The 17,525-nt window shown below is 35.5% G+C and overlaps 2 protein-coding genes across 7 annotated transcripts; both read left to right on the top strand.

Annotated features, from left to right (window-relative positions):
• Positions 1–3,056: 3,056 nt before the first annotated feature.
• Positions 3,057–17,303, top strand: LOC124836995 (uncharacterized). 6 transcript variants are annotated; one of them, XR_015783046.1, is made up of 7 exons: positions 3,059–3,303; positions 5,033–5,117; positions 12,098–12,244; positions 14,804–14,878; positions 16,509–16,578; positions 16,678–16,798; positions 17,030–17,303. XR_015783046.1 is itself a non-coding variant. In XM_088102338.1 (7 exons), coding segments are annotated over exons 3-7 (420 nt in total). In that variant the 5' UTR covers positions 3,063–3,303; positions 5,033–5,117; position 12,098; the 3' UTR covers positions 17,031–17,303. The 6 variants fall into 6 exon arrangements, 4 of the variants coding, with proteins under 4 accessions (XP_087958466.1, XP_087958463.1, XP_087958464.1 ...); XM_088102338.1 differs by having other exon boundaries at positions 3,063–3,303; positions 16,671–16,798; XR_015783045.1 differs by having other exon boundaries at positions 3,065–3,303; positions 16,509–16,588; positions 16,671–16,798.
• LOC148191414 (uncharacterized) lies at positions 11,161–11,730 on the top strand. The gene is made up of 2 exons (XM_088101384.1): positions 11,161–11,243; positions 11,289–11,730. Exons 1-2 carry the CDS (start codon positions 11,161–11,163, stop codon positions 11,728–11,730), a joined length of 525 nt encoding a protein of 174 aa, XP_087957510.1.
• Positions 17,304–17,525: the final 222 nt, after the last annotated feature.

The raw sequence follows: 17,525 nt of genomic DNA, 5'->3' as shown, positions 1-17,525 counted from the left end.
AAGAAGAAAATGAGGATTTTTAGAGAGAAGGAGGAGAATTGTAGAGAGAAGGAGGAGAAACTCATAAATCTGGAGAGAAGAGGTGCATGCAAAAGTGGCTCAATGTTTGAAAATTTTGCTTATATACTACCGTAAAAAATCGATCGGCCAACCAGATACACATACTTGTCTTCCACTTTCTGAACTTTCCAAACCCTCACACTAACACCTGGATTCCACTAAAAGCTGAATTTAATGGTTCTGACAAGATACAGTTGGAAAATTAAAAAATTGTAAAAGTAGACAAAATTAAAAATAAACATTTTTCTAAAACAAACTGAATGAAACACGTTTCCACTAAAAAAAATGCAATATAAAAAAGCTAATTTTTTTATGAGAACAAACTATTAAGTGGATATGATACCATTTTTATTTAATGGATGTTTCATATGAAGTGGGTGATACCATTTTTATTTATTGAATATTCTAAATTAGAGATAAATAAATTTATAATAAAAGTCGATACAATTATTACTTTAAGTCGAAGTTAAATTAAATTTAAAGTTTAGTTTTTAAAATTATTTAAAATGAACTTGGCAATGAAGATTGATTTTTTTTCATTGCAAGTCTCCTTCAAATTGTAAGAGAAATATACCTGTGATATATATATGCATAAATAAATCAAAATATAGTCTCGATGATAAACAAAAGACATAATGTAAAACATGTAGGACTAAAAACATCACCGAGCATGTTCTCTATATATATCAGAAACACATAAATGCATGAATAGCAACAATACTTTTAAAAAATAAAGGTTAATAATTTTTTTTATATAGAACAAGGTTTGATGAAAAACACCATTCGTGCAGGATTTTATGAAAACAGTTTCGTACTCATCAACATTTTCTGTTAAGAAAATGAGTTTGCAGAAGTGATTGTGAGTAATATAGATAAACGCTCACATTCATAACAATATTCTTTACTTTTAGATGTCATGGATATGAGAAAATGAAGTTCTTATTTATTTATTTGTTCCTTTACTATGAAAAGCAGAATAGAATGATATGCTATATCATCAAAATGACAAAAATCATGCATATTTCTTTTGTTAATGTCAACATCGAAGAGAATAATCCTTCTCTCTCTGTCACATGGTTGACTGATGGTTTTAAATGTTCGACAACACGTGGACAGCTACACTCTATTAGCTCCCTACCAAGCAGAGAGAATAATATATAAATGTTGACATGAACTTTATATTTTGATGCCTCTTGTTTCTCACATAAAACGACTGCTGCATTGAAGCAATGTACTACTTCCAAGATTTTTCAGTTCCTGATATAGTTTATGTATCCTGCAAAGATCCTTGAGAGTTTCTTCATTAGGGTTAAATAATAATCATATTATGTAGATGTCTTTTTCTTCTTGAGTTATCAGGTGAAGAAGGTATCTGCAAGTGTGATATCTGTTAGAAAATGCTGATAACTGCTGGAAAGTTATTCTGTCATCTTCTTATATATGCAGCACTTGTATTGTAGAGAATGTTCATATTCCATGACATTGTTATCTACTATATGTCTCAACATTTTTAGCTAGCACAGAAATCCTTAAGGTTACATCTATTGGTAATTTTGATATTCAAATACACTTAGAATTTGCAGGTCCACAAATGCACATAAGCAAATAATGTTTGCTTTCTTTATTTCTAGTATTTAACGGTTCAAGTAACTAAAGTTTTGCGAATTGTAGTAACCAAAAAATTGATGTTTTACTTCACTGCAACCACTGCGTGAAAGATTGAAGAAAGCTGGTAACAGTGTTGGTCAAAAGTCATGGAAAACAACATTAAATAATAAGGAAGGAGAGACTGAATTATAAAAGTATAATACTTATTGTAACGCATAAACAACAAATTGACAACTTAACTGATTAATTACCTTTCCCATATATAAAAAGTTGAGCATCTCAAATATAATGTAATTATATTTTATTATTTGGGAGGATATATAAAGTATAGGAAAGTTGGTAGCTAGGTGACACATTGTCAAAAAAGTCATCGAAAACAAACGTGTGGTCTTTTGTTAATTTTTTTTTATAAATATACTTATAGCAAGTATTTCTCATAAATTAAATTCGATCGTACGTAAATTAAAAATAAGTTTTAAGAGAAACTATAGGCTAATTTTAAATTGTAAAAGAACTAATTTTATTTTGATTTTAATAAATACTTTATAGAAGACTTTATTGAGACCCTTGATTTCTATCTTTACGTGGTTTAACCTCTTCCATACATGTTCATTTCCTTGTCAACTTCAAAAGGATGGGAATCCTTAAGTGTGACAATAAATAGACTAATTAGTTAATGTTTCCCACTTTTTTGTTGTTGCAATAAATATGTTCTACAATAATTATGTTTTGTGTCTCTCTTTCATAACATGATGTTTCAATGCTGTCATTATTTTCTTTTATAGACGAGTAGATGTTCACGAAGACTAATAATATTTGCTTCTTCTTATTCAGCTTTTTTTTTTTAATGTAATAAGAACCTTCTGAACTCATAGTTACTCAGATCAACTAGTCAGTTAATAATATATTGAGTTTTCAGTTATTTCTATACAAAAGAAATTAACGTCTAAATATAAATATTAAATTATATTAAAATTAGATCTTTAAAATTTAAGTGAAATATTATATTATTAATGACATTTGTAATTATCATCATAAAAAATTCAAAATCTTTTTTTCATTTTAACTTTAAATACATGCATACAAAAATTTACCTCAATATTACATGCATATTTTGTTATTTCATTTTAATGTTTGTGAGACTTTTTCTAAAAGATATCACATTTAATGATTTTAATGTTATTTCCAGCTTCAAAGAAGCCCATATACAATTATTTACACCATAAAACAATAAAACAAAGGGCTTTTCTTGCTTGCACTTCCCCTTTTTCTTTCTGTACCTCTTTTTGAAAAATATTTCTCTTCGAAAATTTCTGAAATACTTAATTCGAAATATATTTTGAATTACATATTTCAAAAATATTACAGAAAATAACTTTCAAAAGATTCTTCTAAACCCTCCTCACTTCTTGCCATAAACCCTTACCGCATCTTCTTCCAAACGACGACGTCTTGCCTCAAACCTTATTGCGTTTCCTTCGAACCTTCTTAGTTTCATCCTCTCCAAACCGTGGTCGAACCATCTCCAAACTCGCTATCGCTTGCCCTCGGCATATGATTGTGTGCACCTCGTGGCCTTGCCTTCCTCACTGTCCGTTCCTCGCCGCCGTTTCCCGCCGCAAATTGAGCTGTTTGGTATGTTAACATGCCTTTCCATTTCCCTGGCTTTGCGTCCATGATTTCTCTTTCTATTTTGCGAGTCCAATCGTCGAATTTTAATTTGTGTTACCGTGTATAAGATGTTCTTTTGGGTCTCTTTGAAGATTTTGATATTTCATTTCATGGAACGAGTACTTTGTGTCCGTATTTTCTCTTTTTGTAATGGTTCTGTTTTTCAGTACACCATTTTCTAGATTTCATTCAATCCAAGTTAGCCATAATAGATTATTAAGGTACATAAATGACGTTAATCAAGGTCCATCCAGTTAAAAATTCTATTTGAACTTTCTAACAAGATTGTCGATGAGGAGATTTATGTAAAATAACATCAGTTATCTAGTAGTAAAAGTCATAACTGAAGAAATCGATGGCCCGTGTTCGTGAAAGAAAATGACGGAGACAACTGAAGAAAGTAGGGTCTTGTTAGAAGATTATCCATATTCTGTTTGGTTCCAGGAACTTGCGAGAAATTTATTTATAATTTTCTAGATTTCATTAATAACTTCTGTTTGTGCTTTTCTGATTTTAGAATTACCCATACTAGTTTCAAAACCCATATTCTGATTTCCTCATTTTAATTCTGTTTTAGTTCAGTACAGCTGTTCAATTGATTTTAATATCTGTACTAGAAATGTATACATTGTTACCTTGGTTGATTTAGCACTCATCGTACTTACTGATTTTGTTCTTGTGACTAGTATTTATACTGGAAACAAAATAAATATGGCTCAGTGCTAAGCTGCTACCAACAAGGAAAGTCGTTTTGTTAAAGCTTTTGGACACAGTTGAGAATTTATCAATGGAAGATCCAATTAAATGCACTTGTTTATAAGAATAAAATTCTCAAAATACTTTTATTTTATGCAGAACTCATACCAGATGAAAAATAAAGTATATTTGACCACTTTAATAAAAGAAAAGAGTTGATTTATTTTTATATTTAGAATCACATTTAGAATTTTAGTTTATTACTATATGGATGAGTTGTGTCGCATGTATGTTTATGGGTTATATAATAATGTCTGATCAAATTTTCATCAATACACGTACAGAACATGTTGTTTCTGCCACACCATCACTGTTAATTTAGAGGGTGTTTGAAATGCTAAGTTAAATTTTATTTGATTTTATGATTTTTATGAGTATTTTTAATTTTATTTTAATAAATCCGTAATCAAGTTTATGATGTTAGATTTTAGTTCTGGTCTTTAATACAAAACTCGTATAACATGGTCACAATCAATAATAAAAATAATTATTTTAATATGCGTTTTTCATTTCCAGTTTATATTTCAAGTTGTTTTCAGATTTCTTGTTTGATTAGAATGGTAGTTAATTCAGTTTTGATAGGTTTTTCAGTTATTCATTGCATTTTCATTCCAGCACTCCATTAGCATATCAGATTTCGTTTAAATCAGTTTTGCATTTCAATCTCAAGATGCCTAGTTTCAATTTTCTGTTCTGTATATGCTTTTCACTGTTTCAGCACTAGTTTACATTTTGGTTTTGCTCTTTGGTTTGAGCTTGTTGTTTTAGTTTTATTTTCTAGTTTCAGATTTAGTTTTTACATTGTTTCGTTGAATCATTTTCCTTGCAGTAGCTGCGTTGAGTCCTTATGAAATAAAACCGTCAATGTAGTTTAGTTTTATGATTTATTTATTCGTTATGTTTTTGTGTCTAATTGTCATTGGATTTATCATGACAGAGTACTATTCTCTTGGATTATTCTTGCTTTGATTTTGGTTGTCTTGCATCAAGATTATGCCATCTTCTGCTGTCTAAAGTATCAGGTTAGTGTTATTTTGGTTGTAAAATGCATTTAAATTGACTTTTGAATTATAAGTGAACCAAGGGTGTTTCATTCACTGTTTAACATATTGTACTTTTTATATGGGCTAAATTCATTTGTAAGTGCTTCCAAGTTCTAACTTCTGTAACAAATTATTGCTTATTGAAGCTATAATTTTAGTACATGTAATACTATTTTCAATTATCAATTGCTTAATGAAACTATGATTTTTTATGTATTACATTAAAGGTGATGGAGAAGGAGTGGACTAAATTTCCAAGGTTTAGTACAAAGCATATAAATGGTCTTGATTAATTTCTAAATTTTGCTTACACTAGAGGAAGACCTCAAAGGACGTGAGGTTTTATGTCCATGCGTTAAATGTAAAAATTATATTTGGGCAAGACTACGCATGGTCTACGATCATTTAATTGTCTCTGGATTTCTAAAAGGGTATGATCTCTAAGTTCACCATGGAGAAGAAACACCTTTGCCTTCTAGTAAAGATGAAGACATGATAGATAATGAAGATTCACATGATGATATTAATGCCCTATTGTATGACATATTTAGAAATGTGGTAGAAACAAAAGAAGGCATAGAGAGTCCTAAAGATACAGCTAGAAAGTTCTACCAATTGATTAATGATCCAAATTAAGAACTCTACCCCGGATGTGAAGCTTCTCCACCTTATCTTTCATCTTTTGGCTATATTTATTAAAGTGTCTTCATGGTTGGAGCAATTCTTCATTCACTGATCTTACAAGTACTAAAAGAGGCCATGCCTAACTTGAATATTCCTGAATCTTTTTAACAATCTAGTAAATTGTACGATCTTAGTAAAAAACCGTTGCCTAAAACTAAGCCCACGACCATGTCATCCACATCTAGAAAATCGTTGCCAAAGTGTTGTCTAAAGTTTAGGCCACACTTTTTTAACTTCAGACCACACGCATTAGTTGCTGCCTAAAGCGGAAAATGGTGTGGTGAGAGTGATAGGGCGTTGCATCAAATTCATGCACACATCAATATTGAATTTGTTTTAAGAGTTTGGGGCACCTTAAGTCGTCAATTGCTATCTTCTTGTTTCTTATATGTTTTTATCTGCAGATGTGAAGAGAATATCAAGCTCATGGTGTTACTTGTTAGTAGTCTTTGGTGAAGTTATGCTTTGAAACATTAGCACACGGATATTAGATATTAGAAGCCCGTGGTGCCTGGCAATGTGATTTTTTTAAAATCATAAACTGTATGCTTGTCTTTTTTTTTTTTTTTTCTAGAGCAGAAGCACTTGGGAAGTGTTGCTTTCATATTGAGTGCATTGGTGATTATGCTATAAATCCTTCTATAGGACCGTACCCCTGATCACCCAAAAAAGGGGCAGGGACATCCATAGAATATCTGATACTTGAACTAATTCAGGTGTACATTACGATGAAGATTAGAACCTTGGGCACTTGGATTTTATTGATTTAATTATGACTACCTTGGGTATAGGTACATGTGTTGTGTTATGAAGCTATGACCATCGTAGGTGTCTTGACTCTTGATTGTTATTGCACCCCAAGCCTTTGCTTAAATGATGTATTCTGTCAAATCTTAGAAAAAGGAGCATTATTGTGTACTTGTATAAAATTGATCTTCTAAATTTTCTGCATACAAAATTAAGGAATAAATCGTGACAGCAATAATAATTAAATTGAATATAGAAAATATTTTTCCTAATAAACTAGGCATTTGTATCTATGCTGAAGAGAGTGTAATCTGTTAGCAAGCAAACTATAAGTCATCCAAATAATGCAAGGCCCAAAAGGATTACTACCACACCAGCCCATTTGAAAGATTATGTTCCATAAAAAAAACCTCTTGGTTTCTAGAAGTGCCAGGTCATGTTTTTTTCACTGCATCAGAATAATTCAGTTATGCATTTTGGAATATTTGCTTTTGATCTTTGTAGATTTCCTTACCCACCAAATCAGGAATACCCTTTGATCGTAACCAACTGTGATATGAATATTCCTTGTAATAGCTTTATATAGATTTCGTATGAATGAAAAGGGAGGAAAAATTCTATCATCTATGTCTCTTCCCTTATTCTGTTTCAGGGGCTCCCTTAGCCATTAATTAAGGAAGTGAAATCTAACAATTTGGTGCTTTCATTGAGCTCATTTTCAGTCATGGCCAACCGACCCACCAACGCAGAACGCTTGGATGATTTAACCATCAAAGTTGATTCTATTCTAGAACAACTTTCTCTTTTGATGGTTCGACCACCTTCCCCCCAACCACACGTTTCTCCCTCAAATTCCAATGCCCCTGACGGGTTCCGCAGACCACACATGAAGCTCAAAGTTTCCAGGTTCGATGGAACTGACCCCATTGGCTGGATCTTCAAAATTTCCCAATTCTTCGACTACCACAATACACCGGAACAGGAACGTCTTCAAGTCGCCTCCTTCTATATGGACGGACCAGCCCTAAGTTGGTACCAGTGGATGTACCGGAACAACCAGATTCAGACATGGTTTGGGTTCCTTCGCGCCTTGGAAACTCGTTTCGCTCCGTCACTCTATGATGAACCTTCTGGTGCTTTATTCAAACTCACACAGAAAGGGACAGTTCAACAATATCTCACAGAGTTTGAACGCCTCGCAAATCGAATAGTGGGTTTACCTGCCACATTTGCCCTGAACTGCTTCATCTCCGGATTGACACCAGAAATCCGCCGCGAGGTTCAGGCCATCCGTCCCGCATCTCTGGATCACGCGACCCAGCTTGCTAAGCTGCAAGAAGACAAAATCGAGGAACGTCGCCGTTCTTTCCGCCCCAAAACTCAGATTCCGGCAACTAATTTCAATACTGCGTTACCAGCCGCCACTGCGTCCCCGACACTCCTACCGGCACCCCAACCCCGCATCAACTTTCGCCGCCTCAGCCCAGAAGACATGGCCGCTCGTCGGGAAAAGGGTCTTTGCTATAACTGCGACGAGATCTTCACACCATCCCACCGTTGCAAAGGGAAATTTTTTCTCTTCACTACCGAAGACCCTATCGCCGATGATTTTACCCCGGATCCTACAATGGTTCTGGATCCACCTTCTCCTACGGCCGTTGTTGACGGAAACCATTCTCAGGTCAGCCTCCATGCTTTCACTGGCGGTGTTGGTTCATCCACCATACGTCTCCAAGGGCAAATCGGCAACAACCCTGTTTCTATTCTCGTCGACGGTGGTAGCGACCACAATTTTATTCAAGACCGGGTAGCCAAATTCCTAGATCTCCCTTCAATCCCATACAACCCCTTGACCGTTATGGTTGGGAGCGGCAATCTCTTACGATGTGATCGTCTTTGCCCTGAGGTCGAACTAAAAATTCAGGAGCACACTCTCCATGTTAATTTCTACATCCTTCCTTTGAGAGGTGCCGATATTGTTTTGGGCGCGGCATGGCTCAAATCTATTGGGCCTGTTCTCATGGATTATAACCACCTTACCATCTCATTTACCCACCAAGGCCAACCCATCATATTAAGGGGGATTAACCATAGTCACACCGACCCACTCTCTAGCCCACAACTCAAACGGTGCATCCAAACTCATAGTGCATCCGAACTATTTACTATCCAAATTATACCCATACATGAACCCACCACCACAAATTCACCGCCCCACACCGCTTACCTACCACCTACCATCAAGACACTTCTCCTCCGTTTTGACAATCTCTTCCACTCACCACCATCATTACCCCCATCTCGCCCAACTGATCACCGTATTCACCTCCTTCCTAATGCTACACCGGTAAACGTCAAGCCCTACCGTTACCCCCATTCCCAGAAAAGTGAACTTGAAAAACAAGTAAAAGAGTTGCTTGACAAGGGCATGATCCAACCAAGTAGGAGTCCGTTTTCTTCACTGGTCCTCCTAGTTCGCAAGAAGGACGGGTCCTGGCGCTGTTGTGTCGATTACAGGGCTCTTAACGCTGTCACTGTTCGTGACCGTTTCCCAATGCCTACCATTGATGAGTTGTTAGACGAGCTTGGTGGCGCAACATGGTTTTCTAAACTCGATCTTCAACAAGGCTTTCATCAAATATTGATGCATCCGGATGATATTGCTAAGACAGCATTTCGTACTCACCAGGGACACTATGAGTACCGCGTAATGCCCTTTGGCCTCTGTAATGCGCCGTCAACGTTCCAAGCTACCATGAACACCATCCTCGGCCCATTTCTCCGTCGATTTGTTGTTGTCTTTTTCGACGACATTCTTGTTTATAGTTCGTCTCTCTCACAAGATGTTTCTCATTTGGAACAGGTACTACAATGTCTGTTGGAGAACCAGTTTTATCTCAAAATCTCTAAGTGCCTCTTTGCACAAAGGCAACTGGAATATCTGGGACACATCATTTCCGTTGCAGGGGTTCAACCTGACCCTTCCAAGATTCAAGCCGTGCTGGATTGGCCTCCTCCTTCTAACGTCAAGGCTCTCCGTGGCTTCCTCGGCTTTACTGGCTTTTACCGTAAATTTGTCAAAGGGTATGCCAATATTGCCTCCCCTCTTACCAATTTGCTTCGAAAAGATGCCTTTGCTTGGACTCCGGAAGCTCAACAGGCATTTGAAGCTCTTAAGGCAGCCATGACCCGTGCACCAGTTCTTGCCTTGCCGGATTTTTTTGTCCCTTTTACTGTTGATACGGACGCATCTGGCACAGCTATGGGTGCCGTTCTGATGCAACGCAATCAACCCATTGCGTTTTTCAGTAAGCCATTCAGCCCCAAACTCCTTCGTTCTTCCACTTATGTCCGGGAATTACACGCTCTTACTTCAGCTGTCAAGAAATGGCGCCAATACTTGTTGGGGTACCCCTTTGTCATTAATACCGATCATAAGAGCCTCAAAGAGATTTTGTCCCAGATCATACAAACTCCAGAACAACAACATTACCTTTCTAAGTTACTGGGATATGAGTATACGGTCCAGTACAAGCCAGGATCTCATAACGTTGTTGCAGATGGTCTTTCTAGACTTCCCGATGCTTCCCCTGCTGTGTGTTATGCCATCTCCATGCCTAATTTCATTTTTATGGATCAGTTGCGCCAATCGGTACATGCTAGTTCTGCTTACATCAAATTACTTGACCGCATACAAACGGACCCTGCTGCTCATCCAGATTATAAGTTGCATAATGGGTTGATTGTATTCAAAAATCGTTTATGGTTGAATCCAGATAATACATTCCGCCTCAAGCTTATTGATGAATACCATAGTACTCCAATTGGTGGCCACATGGGCATAACTAAAACGGTGACTCAACTATTAGCAAATTTCTATTGGGATGGACTCCGTAAAGACGTTAAAATCTTCATTCAACAATGCTCTATCTGCCAACAAGTGAAATCTGGAACACACAAATCAGCTGGCCTTCTACAACCTTTGCCAGCACCTACAACTGTGTGGGAAGATTTATCCCTTGACTTTATAACTGGTCTACCCTCTTCTCAAGGCTTCACAGTTATCTTGGTTGTTGTAGACCGTTTTTCTAAGGGCGTTCACTTAGGACCTTTGCCACCTCACTATTATGCTTCTAAGGTGGCTCATTTGTTCCTTGATATTATCTGCAAATATCGCGGTTTACCCCGCAGCCTTGTATCCGATCGCGACCCCATCTTTATCAGTAAATTTTGGCGCGAATTATTTCGCTTATGTGGTACCCGACTGCGCATGAGCACATCCTATCATCCAGAAACGGACGGCCAAACAGAGGTTTTTAACCGGGTCTTGGAGCAATACCGCCGTGCCTTCGTTCATTCCAATCCCTCTCAGTGGTCTAAGTATTTAGCTTTGGCGGAATGGTCTTATAACACTTCTACCCACTCTTCCACGGGGTATTCTCCTTTCCATATTATTTATGGCAAACCAGCTCCATCAATTCCCCATTACTTACTAGGTTCATCCTCTGTTGAAGCTGTTGATACATTATTGGCATCGCGCCAAACCCTCTTCGCACAATTGCAGCGAAAAATAATTAAAGCCTAAGCCACTATGAAGCATTATGCAGATCTCAAACGACGTGATATATCTTATGAAGTAGGTGATTTTGTTTATGTTCGCCTCAGACCATATCGGCAATAGTCTCTTTCTGGTTCTACTTATCACAAACTTTCCAAAAGGTTTTATGGTCCTTACAAAATCTTGGCCCGAATAGGTAAGGTTGCTTATCAATTGGATTTACCACCTGAGTCTAAAATCCATCCAGTCTTCCATTGTTCCTTGCTGAAACGTCATCATGGTCTTGTCCCGGACCCCACTCCACTTCCTTTGGAGGCCTTCAACCAACAACCCGTAATTAGGCCTTTGGCGATTTTAGATACTCGAACGGATGATTCAACTGACCCTCCAACCAAAATGGTCCTTGTTCAATGGTTTGGTCTTTCACCTGATGATACTAGTTGGGAAGAGTGGGCACAACTCAGTTCTGATTATCACCTCGAGGACAAGGTGATTTTTCCAGAGGTGGACATTGTTAGCAAGCAAACTATAAGTCATCCAAATAATGCAAGGCCCAAAAGGATTACTACCACACCAGCCCATTTGAAGGATTATGTTCCATAAAAAAAACCTCTTAGTTTCTAGAAGTGCCAGGTCATGTTTTTTTCACTGCATCAGAATAATTCAGTTATGCATTTTGGAAGATTTGCTTTTGATCTTTGTAGATTTCCTTACCCACCAAATCAGGAATACCCTTTGATTGTAACCAACTGTGATATGAATATTCCTTGTAATAGCTTTATATAGATTTCGTATGAATGAAAAGGGGAGGAAAAATTCTATCATCTCTGTCTCTTCCCTTATTCTGTTTCAGGGGCTCCCTTATCCATTAATTAAGGAAGTGAAATCTAACATAATCCTCTCTCCTTCAGATTATATATTTATTTCTCTTGCTTCATTTTCTGCATCTGATGGTTCTGCATACATCCAGGATGAAGATGTCATTGGTTCAACCTCTCTTGACAAGGCGAGGATTCAGCACAAGCTCTGAGAACCTTGTTGCTTCTGTGCTCCTTGAGAGACTGCCAGGGGTCATTCCGAAAATTGATCCTGTAGTTTACGCATTTCAAGAATTCTTGTAAGTTTGTCTGCTTTCTCTGACTTTAATATTATGCTCTGCTTGAATAAAAAGTATATCTAGGAAAGATAAAATGAATTGGGTAATTTGAGCTTCATTGAGTCTTGAGTTTGTAGTCATAGAGGAACTTGAAAGGATTAATCTGAAAGGAAGAAGATTATTATTCCATTGATTGATTTGAAACAGTACATTAACCTCTATATATAGAGAAGTCTAATTCTAAAGTAATAATTACAAAGAGATATCTAGAATCTTCTAACAACTTCTAGTAATGCATTTAATATCAAACTAACAACAGAAGATATTAATTCATTTTTCAAGGAAAAATATGCGCTTCTGCTGGAGGACTGTAGAGTAGGAAGGGATGTCATGTCAATCCTAATTGTTGAACTTAGACTCTCCTCCTTTTATGAAGTTGGTGATTTGTAAACTAGGTGGAGGGTGATGTTTTGATAAATTCTAGTGATGAATATCCTATTTTCCACCTCCTCGAATTTTCAAAAGAGAAATATGGGAAAAGATAAACACACAACTCCATCCCTGGTGATTTGCACATCTGGTTTGATTTAGTTAGTTCCGCTACTGAAATCTCATTCCTAAGAACTTTCAATAACAACATCAAGTTCAAACTAAATCAATGAAAAGTCTTAAAAAACTAAAGCCAACTGCATACACAACAACATTAAAAAGGAAAATTCACAACAAAGTCTAAAAGAGTCATAAATGCCCAAATTGTGTTGGAACACAAGTCCCCGGCAACGGCGCCAAAAACTTGATGACTTTTTGGCAAGTATACCAAATCGTTCCAAGTAATACAGTGAATAAGTAAAAGTATTGTCTCCCAAGAGACTTGTGCAACACATGACAATTCTTTCTTTTATAACTCAATTAGACATCAAAATGCACAAAACAACACAAGAAACTATTTTTGGTATTTTATCAAACAAGGAATTTATATTTAAAAGAAACTTCTTTGGAATTGGGTTTCATGAATCTGTTCAATATTTCATTACTTCATTCAAACATTCACATCAAGGCATACTAGTCCTAATCCCTTAGCAACTAGTTTTAAATTAATATATTAAAATGATAATCCCTTAGTCAATTTAACATACAATTTGCATTAAGTCCGATGTTAAGAATGATCTACGTTCATGTTCAAAGTTACTTTCCAGTAATCAAAGACATTCAAATAACATTATATTTTCATACAATGATAATAAATTCAAGAAAGAGGATATGAACGAACAATCATATATTGAGCAGGAAAATTAAATCACAGTGAGTTCATTACAATGTGTCTTGATACCTTGAAGTAGTCTCCGGAAGTTCCTGAGATGTTTTCGTTTCTTTCTTTTGTCTGGAACTTCTGTTAGGAGAATGTTTCTGTCCGGAACTTCTTTTCAATGAGGAACCACATGAATAATTACAAAATTGAGCTCATTTATAAGTATAAATATAACTTTTTTTCACACTTATCAGCGGCAACAATATCAACACAGATATCCTGATGAATTTCTAGACAAATCTGAAGCAAGGTACTCCAGGGTAAGTCTATAGTTTCAATATTTTGTTGTTTACATTTAATTAGTTTTGAAGAGAGAGATATCAAGGTGACATTTCAAATAGTGAGTGATCCATGTGTTTTATTGGTGTGTTTTGTGCTGGTTGTCGAAGGCCTAACACAACCCACCTCCTTTATCCAGGCATGGGACTGACTATGAGACGGCAGGTGCATTTAGATTGCACTTTTAGTTATAAATTATAATATATACGAAAAACTTATTTGCAAGTTTCCTGAGAGTTGAAGAGATAAATACTTGAATAGTAACCAACAAAATTGTTTTTCTTTTCTCTGTTAAACTTCTATTTTATGTGAATACTCTCAAATGGCTGTAAGGGAGGCATTTATCTATATACTCAAATAGAAACGGAAAAGAACCATTAGGTCTTTTGCTAATTATCTATATTGTATAAAACTTCTTTCTTTCCTTCCTTAGAACTAGCGAAATATGAAAACTAGTACAAAAGGTAGAGGGGAATATAAAAGACAATAGACAACTAAACAAAGGTAAAATGTTAGTGTTAGAGTAAATGAAAGATATCCAATTATCAGTTTATTATATCCTGAGTATTAATATTATCTCGTATGCCTGCCTTCCATATGTCCGCCTTCCATTTGTCCTTGTTATCTCTTAGAATTGTATTCATATTTATTTAGATTTCATGATTTGTTTCCTTATTTAATTACAAGGATTATGATCTATTATTACTATTACTCAATTTGATTAAAAACCTACATTAATCCTATAAAACTGAATTGTTAGATGGGAATCATCCAAGCTCTGTAAGGACTATATTAATTGCCAAACCTATAAAATTAATGACGCCTTTAAGATTATTTGAATTGGTTCTGCATATTTAACTCGGTGGCTTGGATTATGTATATTTTTTTTTGCCTCCTTGTCAATGTGTTGATATGCTTAAGATTTATCACAGCTGGCAATACAGATAGTTTCTTCTTTTCATACGTTCGCATGAAAATTATGTTACTTCCAGGGGAAAAGGGGATTATCAGATTGACTATGTGCCAGCACCACGATTCACTGAAGCTGACAAAAACAATGATAAAAGGTATGCACCAATATGAGTAAACTGACCATGTGAGAATTTGCAGTAAGAAAATGTTTTACTTTTTAAAGGTTTAATTAATACTTTTATCCTTATATTAAAGATAAATATTCAACTGTTTTCCAATATTTTTTTTAACTGAATTAAGTCCTAATTTTGTTTAGAATGACCATTCCGTTAAATTAACCTTAACATTGTTTGGTAGGTGCCACATGTCATGTTTCAAATTTTTATATGCTTTATTTTTTAATAATTTTTTTGTTATTTTTTCTGTTTTCTTTTTTCATCCCTTCATGTCATTCCTCTTCCTCACCCACACCACCCCTCCATCTCCTTCCTCCTCCTCCCCCCTCTCCTCACCATTTCTTTCCTCCTCCTCCTTCACACCAGCACCAATCTCAACACCACAACCTCCACACCACCATTAAAATCCCCAAAACCACCACCAAACTCAATACTGTGCAACCCCCAAACCGTCCGTCCTAATCCTTTTTCTGCTCCAGAGGATAGTGCAATCACGTTATCATTAATAATAATGAATAGTTAATATAAAATTTAAATTGAAAACAGACGCTCATGGGGAATTAGGGATGTGGTGCCTCGCCACTGAAGTTGTCGTTCTAGCAAACTGGTTCCAATTTAAAACATGTCCAGAAAGACAGACGGTAGCTACCACCGTACCCATCCACTAACTGCAATTCCAAAAAACCCAATTCAAATTTCAAATTCAATTCTTTACTCTTTGCACTCGCCATTTTGTTTTGTTTTTTGCACTTTATCTTCTCTCCCTTATTTGTACCTTCTCCCTTCAGAGAGAAAAGAAGCATTTTTGGGAGACACAAAAATGGAGTCGTGTGGGGGAAGGAAGAGGATGAATGAGATGGGGGAGTGGTGTGGGGGAGGAAAAAACTCAAAAAGAAAGAAAACAAAAAGAATTAAAAAAGAAACTAAAAAAAATAAAAATTTGAGACACTTGCATATGACATTTATCAAACGGTGTTAACCCTAATTTATCGGAAGAACCAACATCGTGTGATTTTAAACAATGTTGAGACTCAATTAAGCGAGAAAAAAGATATTGAGAAACAATTGAATACTTGTCTTCAATACAAGGACCAAAGTATTAATTAAATCTTGTTTTGAATTTCTTTATACACGTGATTTCTCCTATGGAATATTAGTTCTTTCTTGATCTCATCTTCTTTAGGATTGGACCGATGTCTATTTTCTGTAGCATGTTGTTTAGTTACGGATAGTAATTAGCAATTTATAATTTAAATTTCATTTTTATTCCCATGCCTGCTTGAGTGGCGAGTGACTGAATTTTTCTTTGACAAATTGTTGATTATATAATGTAGAACAAACTTGCTATTTTTATATTTATCTCGTACTCGGCATTCTTTATGAAAGTCATCATAGGAATGTATACATCTCTTATTAGTTACTACGGCAAGGACCATAGGTAAAAATAAAAGGGATAAGAAAAATACTAGGTAACATAGTTCAAACTGAAAATACACTTAACTATACTTATCCCTTTTATTTTTCTTTATTTTAAAGAAATGAATTTGCCTTCAGACACAGTTTTTGCATGACTGCTCATTCTTTTACTTATTACTACTCGTTTACTTAGGTCATTACAAAGAGCGCCTGTGTGGCATTTTCCTGAGAAAGTTTATGAATCTGAGGACACCATGCTCGAGGTGAACGTTGGTATATGACTTTCCTTTTCTTTTTCTGTAACTTTTCCCTGTTAACTTTTTTTAACTCCTGTTAACTCTTTTTAACTTTGTAGTGTGCAGAATCTGCTTTGGAGTCAATCATAGGAGATCTTTCTAGTACATATTTTGTTGGAAACGCTCCAATGGGCCATATGGTTGTTCAGCCTACAGAAGACCAGTCTGGATCCACATCTTATATGTGGTAGGTATATTTATAGGAAATTTGTTGTACTTCTGGTTTTAGTTATGGAAGCTTCCTTTCTTTTAATATTCTTATTAATATCAATATATGTTGGCACACTATTGAAGTGCTTAGGACTCTAACATGCTTGCCAACATGATTTGAAATTTAGCCTTTCCAGTGCTTCTTCCATCTCAATGTAAAAATTGATTTATTTGCTTATTCTTTCTCTTTGCTGAAATCTTCTGCCAGAGATTCTTCTTCAAATCTCAAGTAATTGCTAAAAACAAGTTCAACATTGCAAAGTGTGAGGATTTTGTCTGGGTGACAAAGGATGAATTGATGGAGTATTTTCCTGAGCAAGCTGAATTTTTTAACAAGATGATCATTAACTGATGACAATGGAGGACATTTGTTTTGTTGAAACACTTGCAAATTATCACAGAATGGTTGTGAATAACCTTGAAAGAACATCAAACTACCATAATGTTTCAGGGCACATCTCGATTTAAAGTTTGGATATCTATCTTTCCAGTTCAACAAATCTTGTTTTTTAATTTCAAAGTAAATTGTTTTTCTGCCTTCCCTAGATTATAAAAAATAGTTTAGGTAGTGCTTAAAAATCATAAGTTAAGTATTCTAAAATTCGAGATAGAAAGTTTTTGGAGATTTAAATCTTCATTTCACCATCTTTATCCATTTTTTGTTCTTATTGCTATTTTAGACTAAGTATCTGAATTTCATATTA

The sequence above is a fragment of the Vigna umbellata genome, chromosome 11 (assembly GCF_029865625.1).
Source record: "Vigna umbellata cultivar VRB3 chromosome 11, Vumbellata_1.0, whole genome shotgun sequence".
In the NCBI taxonomy this organism is placed as follows: Eukaryota; Viridiplantae; Streptophyta; class Magnoliopsida; order Fabales; family Fabaceae; genus Vigna; species Vigna umbellata.
Note: the sequence above shows the minus strand (reverse complement) of the source record. Positions and strands in the feature narration are given on the sequence as shown.